General features: G+C 41.3%; 1 protein-coding gene across 9 annotated transcripts in view; it reads left to right on the top strand.

The window, feature by feature from the left end:
* BCAS3 (BCAS3 microtubule associated cell migration factor) overlaps nucleotides 1–19,654 on the top strand; it is a 317,385-nt gene that overhangs the window by 42,800 nt on the left and 254,931 nt on the right. For all 9 annotated transcript variants that reach the window (XR_005563467.1, XM_039381061.1, XM_039381059.1 and 6 more), the window contains 3 exons: nucleotides 4,479–4,555; nucleotides 6,274–6,357; nucleotides 12,106–12,276. Coding sequence is in view for 8 of the 9 variants with exons in the window: in XM_039381061.1 (XP_039236995.1) it covers nucleotides 4,479–4,555; nucleotides 6,274–6,357; nucleotides 12,106–12,276 (332 nt within the window). In the remaining variant the exon portion in view is untranslated. The remainder of the gene's footprint in view (nucleotides 1–4,478; nucleotides 4,556–6,273; nucleotides 6,358–12,105; nucleotides 12,277–19,654) is intronic.

Here is a 19,654-nt window from a genome sequence, read left to right as displayed (position 1 = left end):
GTAGTAAAAATATCTCTGTAGTGAAAATAATAATAATAGCAACAATAATAGCTATAATAATGCTAGTAATGGTAAGAATGCTAGTAATAATGATGATGATAATTTAAAAAAAAATAATCTGTGGTACTTCCACAATTATCTGTGAGGGAATTCAGTTCTTCTGCTCCAGGCCAGCACAAAATCATGGAATGGTTTGGGTTGGAAGGGACCTTAAAGCTCATCTCCTTCTCCCACCCATTTTATGGGTGATGCTTGAACAGAAGGAAGTACAAGAACAATAGAAGAGTTTTGGAAAGTATGTGAGAGCATGAGAGGAATAACATTTACACAGGGCCTTTCATCTAGGAGGGACCCAGAGGAATTTATAAACAATATTACTTTATACAGTTTATAAACAAACAAAAAAATTGGTTTGCTAAAAAAAAAAACAAAAACCAACAAAACCAAAAAACAACCCAACCAAAAATATTAGATAAAACAACTTCTATGATTTGTTTTCCTTGGAATAAACAATGCTTTTGCTACAGCAGTATCACTGTAGCAGTTATTTATTGGATATTCCTTCTCTGTGCTCCCCCTCATGGATCTGCTTTCTGGAGTGCAGTTCTTGAGGATGTAGTTGTGTAATTCCATTCCTGTGGAGTGCTGTGTGTTTTGTAAGGCCCAGGCAAGAATTCCACATTGATTATTAGAGAAGCAGCACAGCTTTAGTGGGTTCTTGGAGCTGTTTATTTAAAAATACACGATGTCACTGCTTCACTGATTTTTAGTGATATGCAGCGAGTCCCTTGGATGATAAAAGGTAAATAATTTTGGTTTAAACAAGTTCCTCCTTTGGAACCTGCCTTCCCCAGCATTCCTGGTGTTTGCTGACTGTATCCCATCCCAGTGTCATGGTCATCACACCTGAGAGATGCCATTTGGTTTATTGTTGGCTTATGGATATGAATTTCCAGAGGGGGGGGTAGGGATTTTCATAATTAGCACAAGGGTAGTAATTGAAAAATAATGTAAGATAAATGTACCTTCTCTTTGCTCACTCACTAAGCAAACATTTGTGTAGCTCTTTGGAGAACTGTAACTTCTGACATTCCTGTGTTCTCAGTAAAACCAAATATATAAAATGAGCAGAGCAGCAGAGATGTTAGAAGCATCTTTGAATCCAATTAATCATAATAATCCAATTTCAGATGATCATTTTATAACTCCGTTATTCAAAAAAGGGAAGAAACTAAGAAACTGTAGCACTAAAGAATTTTATCTGTGATGCTGTTTTGGTGTAGGTAAAACATGTGCCTTGGAAATGGGAAGACCAAGGCACAGGATATGAGGTACCAGGGTGCTCTTAGCCAAGTCCTCGTTTGGAGGGAGCCTGTTTTGTGCTCCTCAGTGTTGCCTAGGCCAGCACCAGTTGGAATTTTTGGCCGTAGGAACTGAATCAAATGAGCAGAAAAACTTGCACTTCTATTCTAATTTTCAAATTATGGTTTTTCCACTTTTTTTTTTCATGTGCATTTAGAGGGAGAGTGGCCGTGTGCTCAAAACCTTGTCACTCCCAGTAGGTTTTCACCTATAGTTTGGGGGTGATAGGCCCACTACAGCTTGCTCCAAGCTCAGATGTTTTTTAGTGCTTGCTTGGTTTGCTGCACTTTTGGAAGGACTTTCCCTCAGCGATGCTTTCTTGGATGACCTCTCCATGCTGTCATTAAAACTTGGAAACTTTGGTCTCCTTGACAGTTAGTTCTGCATTCTCATTATGTTCATTCCTATTGTAAACACACCAAAGTTGCTGCTGTTGCTGCTTAGAATGGCCTTTTCCTCTGTTGTTTTGAAGTCCAGTAGAAATAGAAGTTAATCTTTAAGAGAGTGAGGCTGGTGAGGGTTGGATGGCCCAGCTTGGTGGGTCACGCCGTGTCTGCCTTTTCCTTTGCCTTGGAGATGATGTTCTGCTGACTCCAGCTGTTTTTTTGGAAAGCAGAAAAACAGTTTGCTTTTCCTTCCCATCAAGTATAACCCTTTGTTTATCCCTTGTGCTCGCTCTCCGAAATGCAGAGACTTGCAAAGAAAAGAAAGGGAGGAAATAGCTCTTTTTTTATGCTGTTTTTCGTGTTGGAGAGTAGAGTTTAGGACCGAGCTGAATTGTTGACCTCTGTGGAGTTTATTCTTAGAACTGGCTGATTTGTGTGTGGAGTCCAATTGACTGAGCCCAGTTCATGGAACAAACCACCACCAGTGGGTTTGGGGAGGGCAGTCCCAGCTTTCCCAAGTAACTCTTCTACTACATGATCAATTTTTGATTGGAAGGATGCTTTTTTGTAGTTCTTCATTTACTTCAGTTCGCTGAAGTATTTGAGAACAGCTCCCTTTTCCAAGCAGGACTCATTTTTTGCTGTGAGTTGTTGAATTGCTGAGACTCCTTTAGTTTTTCTCCTGTGGAGATATTGAGTTTGGGAAACGCAAATCCCTGATTCTAAAGTCACCGTAGAGATTTACATGATGAGGGTTATCATCTGGCAGCTTTTAGTGCTATATTTTATCCATAAAAAGGAAGACAAAAAGAGGTGGGGGACCTGAATGCCTTTACTGACCCAGATCAGAGTTGCTGAGGCAAAAGTCGGCATTAAAACCTCTCCGGTCCTGATCCGTAATGTCATCGGAAGAATGTTTGTGTTTACAACCCAGGGTTGTATTTACAACCTTTTTTTTTTTTTTTGCTTACTCTGTTCCTTAAGAGGCTCTGGCTGCCCACATTTTATGCCCTTCTGGAAGGCAGTAACAATTGTGGCATCATCTCTTCAGAATCCGTTTCCCTTCCTGAGATCGGGGCGGCGATGAGGCCTCGCAAAACATTCGCTTTGGTTTCTGCTTTTCCCGGCCCGAGATGGGTTTAACTGGATGAATTGCTGCTTTCTCTCCTTCCCTTCCTTTATTTCCTCTGAAATGATCTTTCAGATTTTGCAGTGCCCTCAGTGCTGTGCTCTGAGAGATGAAATGCAGAGCTGGTTTGTCTCGGCGGCGGCGGGGCCTGCGCGGGCCTGGCGGAACGCACCGAAAACGTTGTCAGAAGTCACTTTAAACCTGTTGTAACGCCCTCCCACACACCTTTGCCACCGCTCTGCAAGCACTGAAAATAAAGCCATTCCGCTTATAAAAGCCCTGTTCCCCTCAGCAAACGCTCTGGGCTTTTTTGGGGCCTGTTCACAAAGTGGGGAGTGTTTGCAAAGGTCAGTTTGCCTTTTCTCCCTGTGCTTGGCAGAGCAGTGTCAGAGTCTGATACAGGAGATTTTGGGGCAATAAAAGCTTAGCTGGCTGTGTCTGTTGTATTTTTAATTTATTTTTTTTTTAGGATTTTACAGCTGTGTGTTATGTGTGTTCTCCTAAAATGCTGGTTTTCCCCTGATCCCAGCGCTCCTTCAAATGTGACACAGGACCAGCTGCCCAGGGCTCCTTTAAATCACACACACGTGTCTGTAAGATTTTAAATATTGTGAGCAAATCTTGGGCAATCCATGAGAGAATTTAAATTGCTAAATTGGCTGTTGAAAACTGAGATTAACCACTTGCTTCATAGTCTCCTTTCCCTCATTTTCTCTCCCCCCTTTTTTTAATGTAAAAACGTGGTTTTTAAAATATAAATTAGTTTTAAAATTTTTGTTTATAAAAATGTTTTATTTATAAAATTTCATTAAAAACATGTATTTTTTTAAACTTTATTCATTAAATGCCATTTAACATGGGCCTGATTTATTTTAAACCTTGCCATATTTTCATTCACAGCTATTTTCTCATATAGGTATTTTCACCTTTTAATCCTCAGGAATAATTCTCTGTTTTATTCTGATCTTTATCTGTGTATGTATCTGTTTTTAATGACAGTGCAAAGGTAATGGAAAGCAGGTGAAAAATGGAAAGGTGGCCGCTGATTTTAAATGAATTACAAATTCTCTCACTGTGTGAAGTTAAGTGTGTGCAAAAGTACAGTGAGAGGCTGAGGGCTTGTATATAAAATTGTTAAAATCAAAACCAAAAGCATTTTGAAAGGCTGAGGGCTTCTGTGTAGAATTATTAAAACCAAACCCAAAACACACTGCACCCTTTCATACAACAAAAAATCTAGAAGAGCTCGAAGTGAGCAAACTGCTCACCAACAGAAAAATGGCAATCAAATAAAATGAATTAAAATGTGAAGATACAGAACCAGTCGGGTCAAACTTCAATATCCCCTCACCCCACTGTATCAAAATGGCACTAAAAATGCAAACATAAGGAGAAATCGTTATTTACACATAATTAAATGTTCAGAATAGCTCATCTAACCACAGCCTTATCTGGAGGAACAAAAATGCAAGCATCCACTGAGTGATATTAGCAACCCAAAGAGGTTTGTTTAGACTTTTTTTGTTTTCTTGGCAATAAATAGAATTCTTTGTGAGAAGTCATTAAGATATTTCTTAATGTTCCCTTTCCCAACTTTGCAGGCTGCTATCCTTGTCCAGGGCCAAACATGAATCCTATTGCCCTCGGAAGCCGTTGGCTTGCTTATGCAGAAAATAAGGTAAGGGAAGGTTTAATTGCAAAAAATACTTCTGGGTTTCATTCTAGATTTTTTTGTATATGTAGGGGGGGAAAAAGAAAAGAAAAAGTCTCAGGAAAAAGGTATGTGAAAAAGAAGGTCTGTAAGAGGAGTTGCATTAAAATGACAGACCTAATAGGTATTTTTATATATCATATATTTACTGTGCACATGAACTTGGAAGGCATAAATATGTGGAGGCAGAGAAGACAAGCCCTCAATGTGTGTTTTCAGTGAGGTAACTCAATAACCAACCCCTTTTGTGCTTTAAAAGTTTAAAGCACTTAGTTATAGACACTTCTGAAGGCAAAACAGTTCCTAAATTCTGTTTTGGGGGGGGGCTGAGTCTGGAAAGAGCTGGTGAGTTTGTGTGAAACAACACAGCAATGCAGAAAATAGCATCAAAATACCCACTTCTGAACATCTTTGAAAATGTTAAGCTTCAGGGAAAAAAAAGAAAATATTTAGATAATTGTTCTTGTTTCTAGAGGCAAAGAAAACAGATCCCAAAAAAGGAATTATCACTCCTTTTACCCAGCCCTGGGCCAGGGGTGTGATCGTGTATTTAAAGCTCAGAGTGTTTGAAAAGTCTAAATTCAGCTTCTAAAGCCTTATTTTTTATTTCAAAGCAGACTTTTTTTCTCTCTTCCACCTGTGTGAGTGGAGTAGCTGTTTCTAGAGCTGAGCCAGGAATTATCAGAGGCAGACTTTAGAAATGCATTTGCTGTTACACCTCTCCCAGCACAACTGATTCCTTCCCAAACCCAGGCCTGCCTTTGCCTCAATGCCACGCCTGCCTGGTGCTGTAAAACTTAACCAGCCAGCCTGGGATTTAAAAAGTTGCATTTTGCTGACAAAATATAAGTTGCTGATCTGCAAAAGAATTACATCACAAAGGGAATTTAAATGGTTTGTGTGTTCCCAGGTAAATTCCCTGTGGGCTTCCCCTTTCTCTCTAGTTTAGCTGTTTTTATTTAGATACTTAAGGCAGAAAAGCCTGTAGAAACAAATCCATCTTACAGTGATTTTTAATTTTCTTTAGCTCAAACAGGCAACATTTTCCGTGTGCAAGCAAGAAATGCCTATAGTTTTTTATCATTTTATTTGGTCAGAAGCAGAGATTCTGTTGTTATTTAGGGTTCAAAGGCAGAACCTTTTGTAGGCTGATGGCAGGTACAAGAGTCTTGTTTTGATTTATTAATTTTGCAGGAAGGCAATATAAAGCCAACCCCGTGTACATTTCCTTTAATCTATTAAATGTAAAGTTTCAAGCAGCTCTTTTTCCTTTGTCATCTCCTTTGCTCCTAAAGAGGAGGGGGGGGGAAAAGCCACACTCGGATTCTTAGAATGTCTGATATTTAATGTTACATATACACGGCTAAAGCTTTTGATTATATTTATTTAAATTTATTTGTGGTATTGCTGCCAGACCAAAAATCCCACCATTTCAAAAGTTTATGAATTCTCAGTGACTACTCAGCTGGTAATTGAAAACTGGAGCGGAGGACGCGACAGTCTGGGTGGCACCCAGAAGATTATAAAAAGGGGTTAAGTGTCTCAGCAGGGCTTTCTGCTATTTGTAGGGGGAAAAAAAAAAAAACAACACACCACTGTACATGATAAATAAGAGCTCTGGTAATGGCTTATGGGTTTGTGTAGTTTAATAGTAGTTACTTGGTTGCTGTCTTTTCTTCTCGTAGCTGATCCGATGCCATCAATCCCGTGGTGGAGCCTGTGGAGACAACATCCAGTCTTACACTGCCACAGTCATTAGTGCTGCCAAAGTGAGTCCATCATCTGCTCAGGGAGAGCTTCTCGTGGAACATAATTATTAGGTTTCCCTGCTGAATTGGGCTGTGTGTCATCACCCCCCTTCCCTTCCCTTCCCTTCCCTTCCCTTCCCAGACAGGAGAACCCTGCAAGCATCAGCACCCTGTGCCTGTGCTCCCTGACCCTGCAGATCTGGGAGCAGCCACAGAGTGTTCCACAGAGTGTTCCACAAAGTATTCCCGGGCCTGAACTGATTTTTAAGGGTTTTCTTTATTGCAAGCAGCTCTTCATATTAGGGGGGAAGTCACAGTAAAATGGGTTTGTGTAATGGCTGCTCGTAATGGTACAAGTTTATCAACATTTTGAATTATTAGTCTTTTAGCATCATGAAAAGTGACTTTACAAGTGCTTGGTGCTTCTTGGGCTCCATCACACTCACACTGTGCATTTTAATCTCTCTGAAGGATGATAGTGCAGTCCTGGAGCTAATTAATCACCTTCTTTGAAGGTTAGAGCTTATTAATGACTGTTTACATATAGGTCCCATTGCCTCATTTTCTTGGTTCAAATGTTATAATATCCCCCTTTTCAGAGAAGTATCTGGGGTTTCATAATACCAAAGGAAGACCATGGCTTGGAAAACTCTTAAACAGGACAGAGTATGCACAACTTTTGTTTAACTGTTCCCCCCCAGCTCCAACATTTTGCCAAGTACTTTCTTTTTCTCACACACAGACACACACAGGGCGAGTTTTGGCACTGCCTGGTGAACTCGGTGCTGATTAGAAGCTTTCCCTGTAACCACGAGCCTTTTCATTTCTGATATGCACAACAAAACAAACCTAATAATAGGAATGAAATGACAGCACAGGACAAGAAGGCTCAGTGTCACTGGAGAAAACAACACTTAGGAGAAGCCACAAAGAGAGACACAGGGCAGGCCAGCTCATGTGAAAACAAAACATAAAAACAAACATATTCCCTCACAATCCCAGTGTGGCTGGAGGAGGAGAAAAATCACAGTTTTTTACATAGTTGAGGGGAACTGGAATTGCTCCTCTCCTGCTGTGATTTGCTGCATCTCTGTCTACTTTCACCATCAGCAGAGTGGAAAAAAAAAAAAAAAAGATGTGTGGGGAAATCTCCCCAAACTCCTTCAATCTCAGTATCATGAACATCTCTTTTTATAGCAGAGATAAGTTTGAAGAAGTGACTGGCTTAGTGTGATCAGCCACAGTTTGGATCAGATGTGGTAAAATCCTCCAAAACAGATCACTGCAGCTGATGACCTTCCCTGCTGAGCTGCACTAGCCAAGGAGCATAATCCAGAAATTCCGATGTTAAGCTGAATTTATCACACTGAAGTAGTGCTATTGCATCATGTGAGTAGATCCTGAAGATAAAATGTGTTTATAATCATAGGAAAGAAAAGATTGTTCGCCTCTGTACGGAGATAAACTCGCAGTGAGAGTCAGGAAAAGGGATAATCCCCAGGGCACAGTGTCTGCACTACTTGGTGTTTGCACATGGCTTGTGCTCCTCACTGTTACTGTAACAGACAAGATTAATACTGATACACTTTTAAATATTTGCACCATTTGGCTCTTGAGTCTGTCTCAGCCTCAGTGTATTAATTTGTTACCCGCAAATAAGGCAACTGCGAATCCGAAATGTTTAATTTATTAGTGATTGCACTGAGCCTTGGCTTGTTATCCAGCGAGTTTTCATCTCTGATAACTGCAGTGCTGACTTGCTGGCAAATATCTGGTGCTCTCTGTCCATCTCATTGCCTCACCACCAGCTTTACTCCATCCTTATGTGAGCCATCACTTCTGAGCCTCTCCTGCTGCTGTGTCCTCTCAGCCTGCAGTGGTTTGTCATCCCTTTGCTTTCATCAGCAGAGGTGGCAGCTCTTTGGGAAGTGGAGCTCCTTTTTTTCCCCCTTTTGGTTCAGAAGTGGTTCTGTTAAAGTTCTTGTTTTGCCAGGTTCCCCTGGCTTCCAGCCTGTTCTCTGTTTGGGTTCCAGTCTCTTCCTGAAGGAAGTGAAAGGACCTTCCTATAAGAGAGTGGAAAAGCTGAGAGCAAAGAGGGGTTTCAGCAGGGCCACTTGGGAGAGTTGCCTCTCAGATCCTCTCAGTGGCAGCACAGAATATTGACTTTCATGGTTTTCCCTTTGAGGAGATGTGTCCTGGTGGTGACAGTGGCTTTGTCCTCCCTGGGAGCTCCTGCTGTGTCCTGCACTCGAGGAATTCCCTCCCTAATCGAGTCAGAAGGTCCCTCTGGGCTCAGAATGCCGAGGTCAAAACTGTGATCCTGTTTGGGTGGGTTGTTACTGGTGCCAGAACTCTTGTTATTCAGGTGACACTGTGAAGAATTCCTTTGTGTCATCTTCCCATTTGATTTCCAGGAGGATTTTATTTTTAAAATTGAGCTTTTTGCTGTTTCTCCTTAAATGCATCTCGCAGGAGCATTGCTTGCTGCTGCTGCAGGAAAACACACACATCTTTCCCAACTCTTATCTCTGATTTTCCACACTTTGGTACTTTTCTTGCTGTTCATATTCTAAAAACTCTGATAACTTCTGTCATTTGACCCAGCAGAAAACTTCTGGAAATAGAACATGTCTCAAGATTCCCATTTAGGTTCATTGTTATCAAGGATAGAAACTCATGTGTTTGGAAAAACGAAAATATTGTTCCTTATGGGGTAAAGTTTCTTTTCCCTCCTGCTGGATGGAGTAGGATGGAAGTAGATTAACTTTCAGAACAAACTCCATTATTACCTAACAGTGTTGCTGATGGGAGAATGTTCAGGTGAAATGTGAAATTTTTTTTGTTATAATTGTCCATATTTATCCATTTTGGATGCAGCAAGGAAGGGGAATTAGGAAAAGACATTCTTGTTTCTTTTCTCCCCGTGTCTTGTTGAGGAGAACTTTGGTCCCACCGTGTCCCAGCACACTCTGTGTTCAAGTGGAGCTCACACTTTCTGCTTAAGAGGAATTTCCTAACAGTTTTATTCCCTATCTTACCTCTTTTCAGATCATGGGGCAAGAGCAGGAAAGGGAAACTTCTTTGCAAAGCCCGAATATTTCCACAAATATTTAGTTTGAACTTGAATCTGTAATTGATTGAACGTTCACTTTGTTCACACTGACTGTGAGGCTCAACTGTGCTGACACCCAAGGCAGATCTTCTTGATATCTTCCTGCTTTCTATAGATTTTTCATTTGACAGCAAATAAATCATATAAAATGCATTTATTATGAGAAACAGGAGCAATATATTGTGTTGTCTCTAAAAGGATGCAAGGCCTTTGTTGGAACAAAAGAGCCTAAAAAGCACCGAATGATGCATTTTAATTCTTTTCATCTAATTAAAGCTGCAGTTATTCTTCAATTAAATGGGATCTGAGTGCATATATTTATTTTAATTAAATATATGTATTTCTTTATATTTAAATGAACGTGAACAATCCTGTTTTTAAGTAGATAGGGTGGATGTGAGTTATAAATAATATGTGTGTCTGCACAATGTGCATCGTTGCTTAAAAGGAACTGGATCAAGGATTTTAATTTTATTTATAAGCAAACTTCACTGGCAGGTTCCCATCAGTGACAGAGGAGCTGGGACAGTGCAAACTTTAACCTATGTCATTTAAAATGTATTTGGTCTGTCACATGTCTCGCATCAAATTATAAACCAGCTCCTTCTCACCTCATAACTTCTTTGGCTGATTCTTTCTCCATATCTTTTAATCCCGGAGTGGTAAAGTGATTTAGCAAAGGCTGCATCTGTTTTCTCTTGTTACCTGATAACTCCTTAATGAGGACTAACAGCTTATGTGAGAGCAGGGTCATTAGTCCTAATGGATGGAGGGACAGCTGATATGGCATGGGAAAGGTTAAAGATTACCCGGGAAGTTTGGCAAATATACACAACAGCACGGGGCAGTCAGTGCTGGAATGGCTTCACACTGATATTCCTGGGCTAATGGGCTCATCCCTGCACACCCACTGCTCCTCAGGATTCCTGCTCCAGGGGGCAGGAATTCATTTGGCTCGATAAGCACTTTAGTTTTTTTTCCTGGAGAGCTATAAATTTCTCCTTGGCGCTGTGTCATCCCAGCGCTCGAGGTATAAATAGTAAAGATATTTTCCTAAAACAGGTCAATTAGAGTTTTTGGCCTTTTTTCACTTGGCCGTGTGGAGCTTCCTGATTTCTCCTTCCTGCTGGATAAACTAGAAACGAATCATTTTAGGGCATTTTAAGTGCAAAAAAACCCTGCCTGGTCAGTTTTTGGGAGGAGAGTTGGACCCCCCCTCCCCGTGGTGGCTATTTTAGTCTGTCCCTCACCCCTCAGTCCCTGCTTTATGTCACAATTCTCATCCCTCCGCCTCATTTTATTCCACTCCCCGCCCGTCGCTGGGTATAAAAAGAAATAATCAGAAACAAATGGCAGGATATTACTAAAGACTTTAAACCCCAAAAAGCCATCACTGTGCTCAAGGCCTGGCTCGATTTTGAAGTGGAAGTATCTCCATTAGCAGTAATGGGGTGAGTCCATCAGCAGAGGCATCTCAGAGGTTAATCAGCCTTCCTGGCCATCGATACCGTGTGGCGCCTGCTGCCCTGGGCCCTGCCCGGGCTCTCCTGACAGCACACCCGCAAGTCATTGCCCATGAATTATTAAAACAAACGTTTGGCTGCTAATTGATGAACACTAATGTGTTTTCTAATCACTGCAGTTCGAGATTTTAGCACTAAACAAAGCAGTTGCTATTGATTTGTGGCCGCTTCTTGGTTTTTGCAGCCTGGCATCTGGGTGCCTTTTTTTTTTTTTTCCCCTTTTCAATTTAGCAGGCAGCTTAGCTTGTCTTTTTAGTTAAGAATTGGCTTGTTACAGTGTCATTCCATTCTGATCTCTTTTGCTATTTCTTATTTATATTGCCTAATAAATCTGCTCAGTTCTCTTGCAGGCAAACCGGGCGCAGTCCTTGATTCAAGGAGAAAACATTTCAAGTTGTAGTTGGGGTTGTTTTTCTTTAAATCCTCGTCTCTCCTACTGTGTCTACTCTCCCTCTTTCTCCAAACAAAATAAAGCAACATAAAAACAGTCTCCAGCATCTTTAGCTGATAAAAGCTGGTGCGGTGAAAATGTTTTCAAAAGCCACGTCTGGAAAACACGCAGAGCCTGGAAAGTCCCAGAACTTGTGCTGGGATGTGCAGTTGGGGACGGGGGTTCTGCTTTCCAGGACCTTTAGAGGGGCATTTGTGATTTTCCTGGGTTTGATCCCACGTTCAGTTTTCACGCTGCAAAAGGCTTTAATTGCCAAGGAGTGTGTTGGATCCAGGGAAGGCCAAATCCCATCTCTTGCCCTGTGCAGGAGACAAAACTCTGTCAGGATCAGCATCTCAGGGTGTTGTTGTGTGAGCTCTGCCCTCCTACACGCCCAGCTCGGCCTCATCATTTAATCCTTCCCAGGCTCTTGAAAGAAGTCAAAACAAAATTAAAGAAACTAAAAGCCGAAATACTTAAAATATTAAAAATCATTTAAACGTTAAAATACTCTTTTTTTTTTTTTTTTTTTTTTTTCCTGAAGAATGCTTTGGAATAATTGAATTCCAAACCTGAGGTGAAATTTTTTCAAGCTGTTCCTCCTCCAGCCCTTTGCAGCCGATACATCACGGGCGGAAAACACTGCAGATAAATCCACCCCGCGGCCCTAAAATGTCATTTATTGGGTGTTTTCCTCTTGGCAGACGATAAAGACGGGGCTGACCATGGTTGGGAAGGTGGTCACTCAGCTCACGGGGACGCTGCCGTCGGGAGCCACCGAGGAGGAGATTTTGGCTCACAGCAACCTCCGCCGGAGCCCTCTGGTGCCCGGGATCGTCACCATCATCGACACCGAGACGGTGGCAGAGGGACAGGTAATGTCTGCACACAGGCAGGACCTGCATTTGCACTGAAACCTCACCGAAACGCCCTTGAAAATGAAAAATAAATCAGATTTTTTTGGTGCTCGTTCCGGTCCCGCAGCGCTGAGATAAAGTCCTGCTTGGGGCTGAAACGAAGCCAAAATATATAAATATCGTCCTTCCAGGGTATTTATGTGACACTTTGACAGGGCAGAGTGTGAAGTGTCACATTTTGTCTCTCAGACACTTGTTCCTAATTGACACTGATTGATGCTGATCAGCCGAGGTGGAGGTGGAGCCTGATCATATTTGTTAATGTGAAAACGTGATGGTCTAGAAAATGCAGAGAACTGTTGAATTCCAGGTGAAAAAAAGATGCTGAGTGGAGTTTATTATAAAAGCTTATAATTTTATATAAATCTCAAGGCTACCACACAGCTGTTTTGTGAGGCATTTGCACTGTTTTACCAAGAATATAAGAAATTTGCTGTATGTAATAATATACATACAGTGCATCAGGCACATTACAAAATCCATACCATTATCACACCCCCTATAAATGGGTGTATTTTACTGTCTTTAGGGCAGAGAAGATTTCCATGTCCTTCTTTGTTTTGTTCTCTCATTTAATTTTTGGTCCTGGATCCAGTGTTTATGCAGAACTCCCACACACTCCATTATTCTGTAGCTGGTAATATTTTTTTTTCCTCGTGGTCCCATTTATTGAATTTAAAAAGACAAAGCCTTTATTTTTTCTCGTTTCCCCCTGTATTTATGGTGCTCATTGCAGGTGAGGTATTAAGGACACATCAGTAGTCAGGTGGGAAAATAAAATGTTTTACTTGAAAAGAAACAAAACAAAGAAAAAACCCTGTTGTGCTTGTTCCTGAGAATTAGTTTTGGAAGTATTTAACCAATCAATGTTTCATTGAAAGGGGGTTGTTCATAAAACATTATAGGCCTTTTCTTCTGAAATCGAAATAAAGGAAAAGAAAGAAAGAGGATGGAAAAAGAATTTATTTACTTAAGATCTTAAGAGTCAGGTCTTAAAATAATTCTGTTGGCTGTTGGGGTTTGTTTTTGTTTCCAGGGGAAAAAAACAAAGGTCTTTTGGCTCTTCATATAAACCAGGGGGAAAAAAAAGAAGAATTTTCCTTCATAAATTTCTGATGAAGCCTTTTTAATGTGGTCATTATTCCTGTCCCTCGTTGTCTGTGCTTTGATTCTTCTGCACAGGCCTAGGGGGAAAAAAATGATAGATCTTAGGGTTTTAAGTCTTGTTATGTATGATTTAGAGGTTTTATGAACTTGTCCTCTGACCTTAACAATAGTAGGGAGCTCTCAAGCCTAAAGGGCACTATAGGAGAGTAGTTGTAAAAATGATAACGTTTGCCTTGTCCAAATACTGCTGCTCTAACATAAATAAGCCATCAGTTCTAGGAAAATCATTTTTGCCTTGGATCTCCAGGGAAGGAGGCTCCAAGTTGGATGTCCTAATTGTTTGTGTGTGCTGCATTCATATTTTTGTGAGCCAAAGTTTTAAATCTGTCAGATTATTATTTTAATAAAATTATTATTTTAATTATTATCAATACTATTATAATTTTTAATATGCCATATTATTATTATTATTATTATTATTATTATTATCATTATCATTATTATTATTATTATTATTATTATTATTATTATTATTATTTAAAATCTGTCAGATTATTATTTTCAGTGCTGGGATTTGCTTTCAGCATTAGCATTGTGTTTCTTTCCAGGGAATGACAATAACCTTTCTTTTGCAATGTTAGATTTTTCACTGTGCAGGAGACTTATTTTTAACAGTCTTTTCTTGCTGAAATGTGCTTCTAGCAAAAGGAAAGTTGATTAAAAATAACTGAATACACTTTGTACTTGGTCGTTCCCCACGGCCCCAGCACAGAACCTCCTCACATGAAGAGTGTCCTGGCTGCTCCCAGTCCCCTGAGCTCTTCCCTGTCCCTCCAGCTCTATTTCCAGGGGAAATGTAAGTTTTTGTGCACTTTTGGATGTGCTGGAGCCTGATTTTGGGTGTTTCCCGAGGAGCCTGGCAGGGATCTGGTGCTGTGTGCTGGGCAAGGAGTGCCAGGCCAGGGCAGGTGGCACATGTTTGGACTGGCTGGGTAGTCCTGGCTGGTTTTTATGGCAGAATTGAGTGAAGCTTCAGTTCAGGGGAGTGTTTTAACACATCTGACCTTTAAATCGGGCGAGGACCTCCCTGAGCTACCTGGGATTGCTGCTGGTGGGGGAGCATCCAGCTGATTCCACAGCTTATCCCTCATTCTGTGAACTTCTGACATTATTCTGCTCTTCTGGGGCCAATCTGCTTGCTGGCAGTGGTCACCCAGAGTAGCTGTGCCCAGCCTGTGGCTGGCAGGGCAGGGGATGGAGCAGGTTTTTGGGGAGAAAACGGGGGTTTTGGGGAGAGCCGCCGCCGTCCAGCGACTGCCTCGCACGGGTCACTCCCTGTTTTCCTGATGCAGTGGTTTTTCCAAAGTTATTGGTTTATGGAATCACAGAGTCATTAAGGTTGGAAAAGACCTGATGGATCATCAAGTCCAACCTTTGATCTAATCCCCCCATCCCATGAAGTGCCACGTCCGCTCGTTTTTTGGACGCTCCCAGGGATGGTGACTCCACTTCCCTTCCACTGCTTGGCCTCTCTTTCACTGAAGAGATTTTCTTTTTTTTTCCCCTTGTCTTGTCATCCCAGTTTTCAGATTTCAGGGAATAACAGGTCTGGATGGGACCAAACAAACAGCAGCATTCCTCTTTCCTCGTGCCTGTTCCGGGGAGGGTTTCGTCTCTGTGCCCATCACAGACTTCACTCTCCCTGCACTCATTGGGAACCCCCAAATTAGGAATGCCAGCCAAGTGCTTCCTGGGCTGAATTAGCCCTTGGAAAGCCTTGCATCCCCTCCATCAGTGTAGGTTTGTGGCTGCTTCCATGGTTTCCAGGGGGGGTGTCAGCCTGGTTGTAACTGGGGAATTTCAGAAGCAGGAAGGAGTTATTTTCTTATCATCAAATAAATCCCTCCCCTCCTTCAGGTCCATAAAGATTTCCATCGACCTGCACAGCCTAACTGAGAACTTGAGTGTTGCAGTGAAATAAAACAATTATAAATACATCTTTAAGATAACCTGTGGTAAAAAAAGAGAAAGGAAGAAATCTGATTTAAAAAGAGAAAGTAAACCTGAGGCAGGCAAGCACATCATTTTGGAGGAAGAATAACTGCTTTTTTTCAGTGGGGAAGCAGGGTTTTAAAAAAAATATATGTATTTAAAGGCTTGCAAATTAATTAGGCAAGTGCTTGTCCAGTTCCTTTGAGCACAACAGCACAGGTTTTAAAGATGGACTGAGCTGCTCTGTGCAAATACAGCAATTTATTTGCCAGTAGGACGATTAGGGAACATATTTTGGTTACAAGCCAGAGGGACTATTTGCAGCTTTAAGTTTTCACTAATTTTTTTGTTATTTCTCCCATTTCAAGGACATCAAATATGAGGAATGTGAGGTGGAACTCGATGTGTTCCGTGCACTGCACGGGGGGTGAAATGCAAACTCACCACTGAAAAATACACAGTTAGAGACCAAAGAAGTCTCCTTGTGGAATCTCCCAGGATTAAATATGGGGAAATATTTTTAATAAACCTGATGAATGTAGATATTGTAGTAAACTCCCATCCCCAGCAGTTGTTTATGTGATAGCTCCTACTTTCTTAATTGGCGATACTTTAAGAAAATTTGAATTATGAGGTCATTAAATAAATGCAGAGGAATGCAGAATTATTGACGTTGGCTGTCATGAGATATTTGTAAAAGGAATAAAAATAATTATCGAGATGCCCAAGTAACTTTGTGGTAAACCAAAGTATGTTAACAAGGTTGTGTGCTTGTTTAAACTTCCTGCTAATGAAGTGTTAGCAAACTTTTCAGTTGGATGGAACCACTATTTATTTGAATCTGTTAATTAGTTGAAATGGCTAAAACTAAAGCCCTACAGATGTCCTCTTTTTTTTTTTTTTCAGTAATTGGAATTAAATGTGTGAGACTTTATTGGCTCGGGCTTTGAAAGCAAAAATTATTTTCCCCTCGACCTTTGTTTCTGTATTTTAATTAATTCATCCACTGGGCCACCCACGTGCAGGCTGCAATAACCACCCTGCTCAAAAAGTCGCCAGTTTTTTGGGGGCTTGAATGTAAAATCTGTTCAACATCCAGCAGTTGGTTGACAGAGAAATGATGTGGCCCTTCCAAAATACGGGACCCGGTGATGGATGAGCCACCGCCGAGCGGCTCATCCCCGACCCAGGCCAGGGTTTGGGGCAATATTTGCAAAACAACTCAGGAGAAGAAGATAACATGTTGATCTGTTTATGTTTTAAAATGTGATTGGGGCTTTTTTTTTTTTTTTCCCCTCCCTGTTCCCTATTAACTTTTTATTGCATTAAAGAGGAATTTTCAGGGGAAAAAAAAAAAAACACAACGACCAGCCGGCCGCTGCAGTTTCAAAAGTTCATTTTCATTTGGTGAGGAGTTGATGGCAATTGAACCAAATCAAGATGCTTATCAGGAGCAGGAATTGTTGGGAAACTTTGGTCTGAAGCAGGGAGAAGCTCAAAGAATAGAGCATATTCCATAATAAAACTTTAACTGTGGACATAATTCCACTGGTCATTAACACCAGGGCTTTTATTTTGGGAGCAGCTCTCACAAAGCCTGACCTGATGTTCTCTTGCTCAGACATTTAGCCTCGATTTTCTTCACTTTTTATGTCTCCGTGTATTACAGAAGAATTCTTTTTATATGTAAATATAAAAAAGAGCACCAGGATTCCCTGGGAGCATAATACTGTCTGCCTCACTTTTATTAAAGGAGATCTGGTTTTTGTCAAGAAGACATTTTTGTCTCAGATAAATGGTTCAGGCTGAGCACGGGGCTGGTTTGAGTTTATGCTGGATTCTATTAAAAGGAGAGCAGTAGTTTAATGCCACAGATCTATCACTTTTAGCCCCTTTCCACTGATGTCTGACCTTGGCTGTAAGCTGGGGGAGGCTGAGGGGGTCAGTGTTTGTGGGTAGGAACTGAATCAAACCCTTCAGCTATTTAAGCCATTGGAGATCTCGTCAGCCAAGATATCTTTATGATATAATATTCACATTTATAATTATTGCCAAAGCTATTCGTTTTTATGATGATGGGATTACTCTTTCTTAATTGTATTAAGAGTAGGACCGGCTTGATTAGATTTGGGCCCATTTTTTACTTGTGTTACTTTCATGTTTTATTTAAAAACATGTCTCCACTGGGATAAGTGGTGTAATTTGCCTTTAAAGATTAAAATAATTGGAGTCATAATTACTGGTGGCTTCTGTTGAGCAGGACGGAAAATACGGCGGATGAAGAAAAATATGGCATAGGAGGAAAAAGCTGCAGCTTCAGCCCTCCAAGCAGACACTGGTGGCTGGTAGTAAATGTAACAATGCCCTTGGTGTTCTGTCTCTTCATTTTTGAGTGAGATAAAGAGGGTTTGATGACCCTTCTCTCAGTGTTCTGTTGGAGCTGCTTTGGGAGCCGCGGCCTTGGCTCGGCGTGTCCGGCCACGGGCTCCGTCCTGGGCAGCTCTTTGGAAAATCTTGTTGCAACTCTCTTGGTAAAACCCTGTTTGGGCATCAGGAATAGCTCATTTATGACAGTTTATTGCGTTTATTCCTTTGTTACATTTGGTACAAGTGCTCATTTATTTGCGAGGGTGTCTGGGTGGAACAGTCCGAGCGTTCGGTTCTCGTCGGTTGTTTTTTGCCAGCTCTGCAGGGAAGGTCCTCGAGCACCCTGAGGAGCCTCAGTGAGTGAGTAATGCTCAGATTTATGAACCTTTCCCAGTGAGAGACTTTGTAAGGCCTTTTACTCCTAATAGTAGGGTGGTTAGAGGCCACCACCTTGGAGAACGAAGCCTGGTTGGCACGAAAAAAATTGCAGGCTGGGGATTCCTGTGGACTCTGTCAGCTCTGGGAGGGCGAATGAGCTGCTTCCCTCGAGCTCCCCCACAGCACTTGGGTGTGTTATTAGGGAAATTGTCCCACTGCTGTGATTTCCAGGAAAAATTTCCAGCTCTGCTGTTTGCAGTGGTAAGAAGGAGCCGGTGGGACGATGTGGGTGTTGATTTGAGGGGCCATTTGTTACCCTGCAGTCCCTCCAGCAGCATCTTCCACTTCAGCTCTGCCAGGAGTGGCTCTAAAATCTGTGACATTTGTGTGACAGAGGCCTGGGATGATTTTTAATTGTTGCACAGTTCCAGTTTCATCCTTGTCCACCCGAAATCTGTGCAATTCGATCCATCCAACTCGATACAAACCCTGCTGTACTGAGGCACTTAAATCCATATCAGGATCTCTAATACAGAAAATAATGTATTCCTAAGGCATCATGTGTGCCATCAGCATAATTTTGACTTCCTTAGGTTGTATTAAAAGGGGAAAATCACCCTGGGATTTAAAGCTGTGCAAGGTCTGACCTGGGACGGGAACCAGGCTTTGGGTTGGTGGCATCTTAGGGAGGGACATTCCCAAAGAGGCTGTTTGGTTGATGATGTTAAATCTAATCCCTTGGATTTTATTTTTTACCTCCTTCCTTTGTAGTGTTGGAATTGTAAAAAGAGACGTGTGTTTTCCCCAACTGTGCAGGAGGGCAGGGGAAGGATGTGACAAATCCTGAAAACTTAAATAGAAATCGTTGATTTTAAGCAAGGCGCTTTTTCTCTGTTCCTAAAATGTCTTCCTGCTGATTTGAAAAAGATGAAGAACGTTTTTTTCAGTGTTCTGAAACAGCAAGTGCTGTTTCCATGTGTGTTTCCAAAGCCAGATTGTCCATCCTGTGGTGAGTCCTGGGCAGGGACACGGATCAGGTGTCCACAGAGGGTGTGGGGTGGCACCATCACAGCCCTGAGTGTCACATTCTCCAAGGATTTCCACAGTTTTGAGTAATGAAGGTACTTTTGTGGTTTTGTTTTTTTTTTTAATATATTTTTTTAATTTACTTGGCCAGAGCAGGAGATGAACACATTTGAGTTTAAATCTGAAAGCTCCTCATAAGGGCTGGTTTTGCTGGACCTGTAAATCAGCTTTTACAGTGAAAAGTGGAGATTTTTAAAAACTCCTTTTTGGAGTGTTTTTTTTCAGGAAGATAATTTTAAGCAGTGATTGGCAGAAAAAGCATGGAATCTGTTAACATTTCCTACAGATATAGATTTGGGCTTTACTGTGTTCTCAGAGTGGTGTAACTGAGGTGTCTGACAACTTTTAATGTTGTGACATTTTTGCTTTGTATCGTATTTCCAGAGGAAAAATATTTAAAGATCAT

Source organism: Pipra filicauda, unplaced genomic scaffold (assembly GCF_003945595.2).
Source record: "Pipra filicauda isolate LSUMZ 115617 unplaced genomic scaffold, ASM394559v2 scaffold211_size2331000_pilon, whole genome shotgun sequence".
Classification (NCBI taxonomy): Eukaryota; Metazoa; Chordata; class Aves; order Passeriformes; family Pipridae; genus Pipra; species Pipra filicauda.
This window is presented reverse-complemented; position numbering and strand designations above follow the sequence as displayed.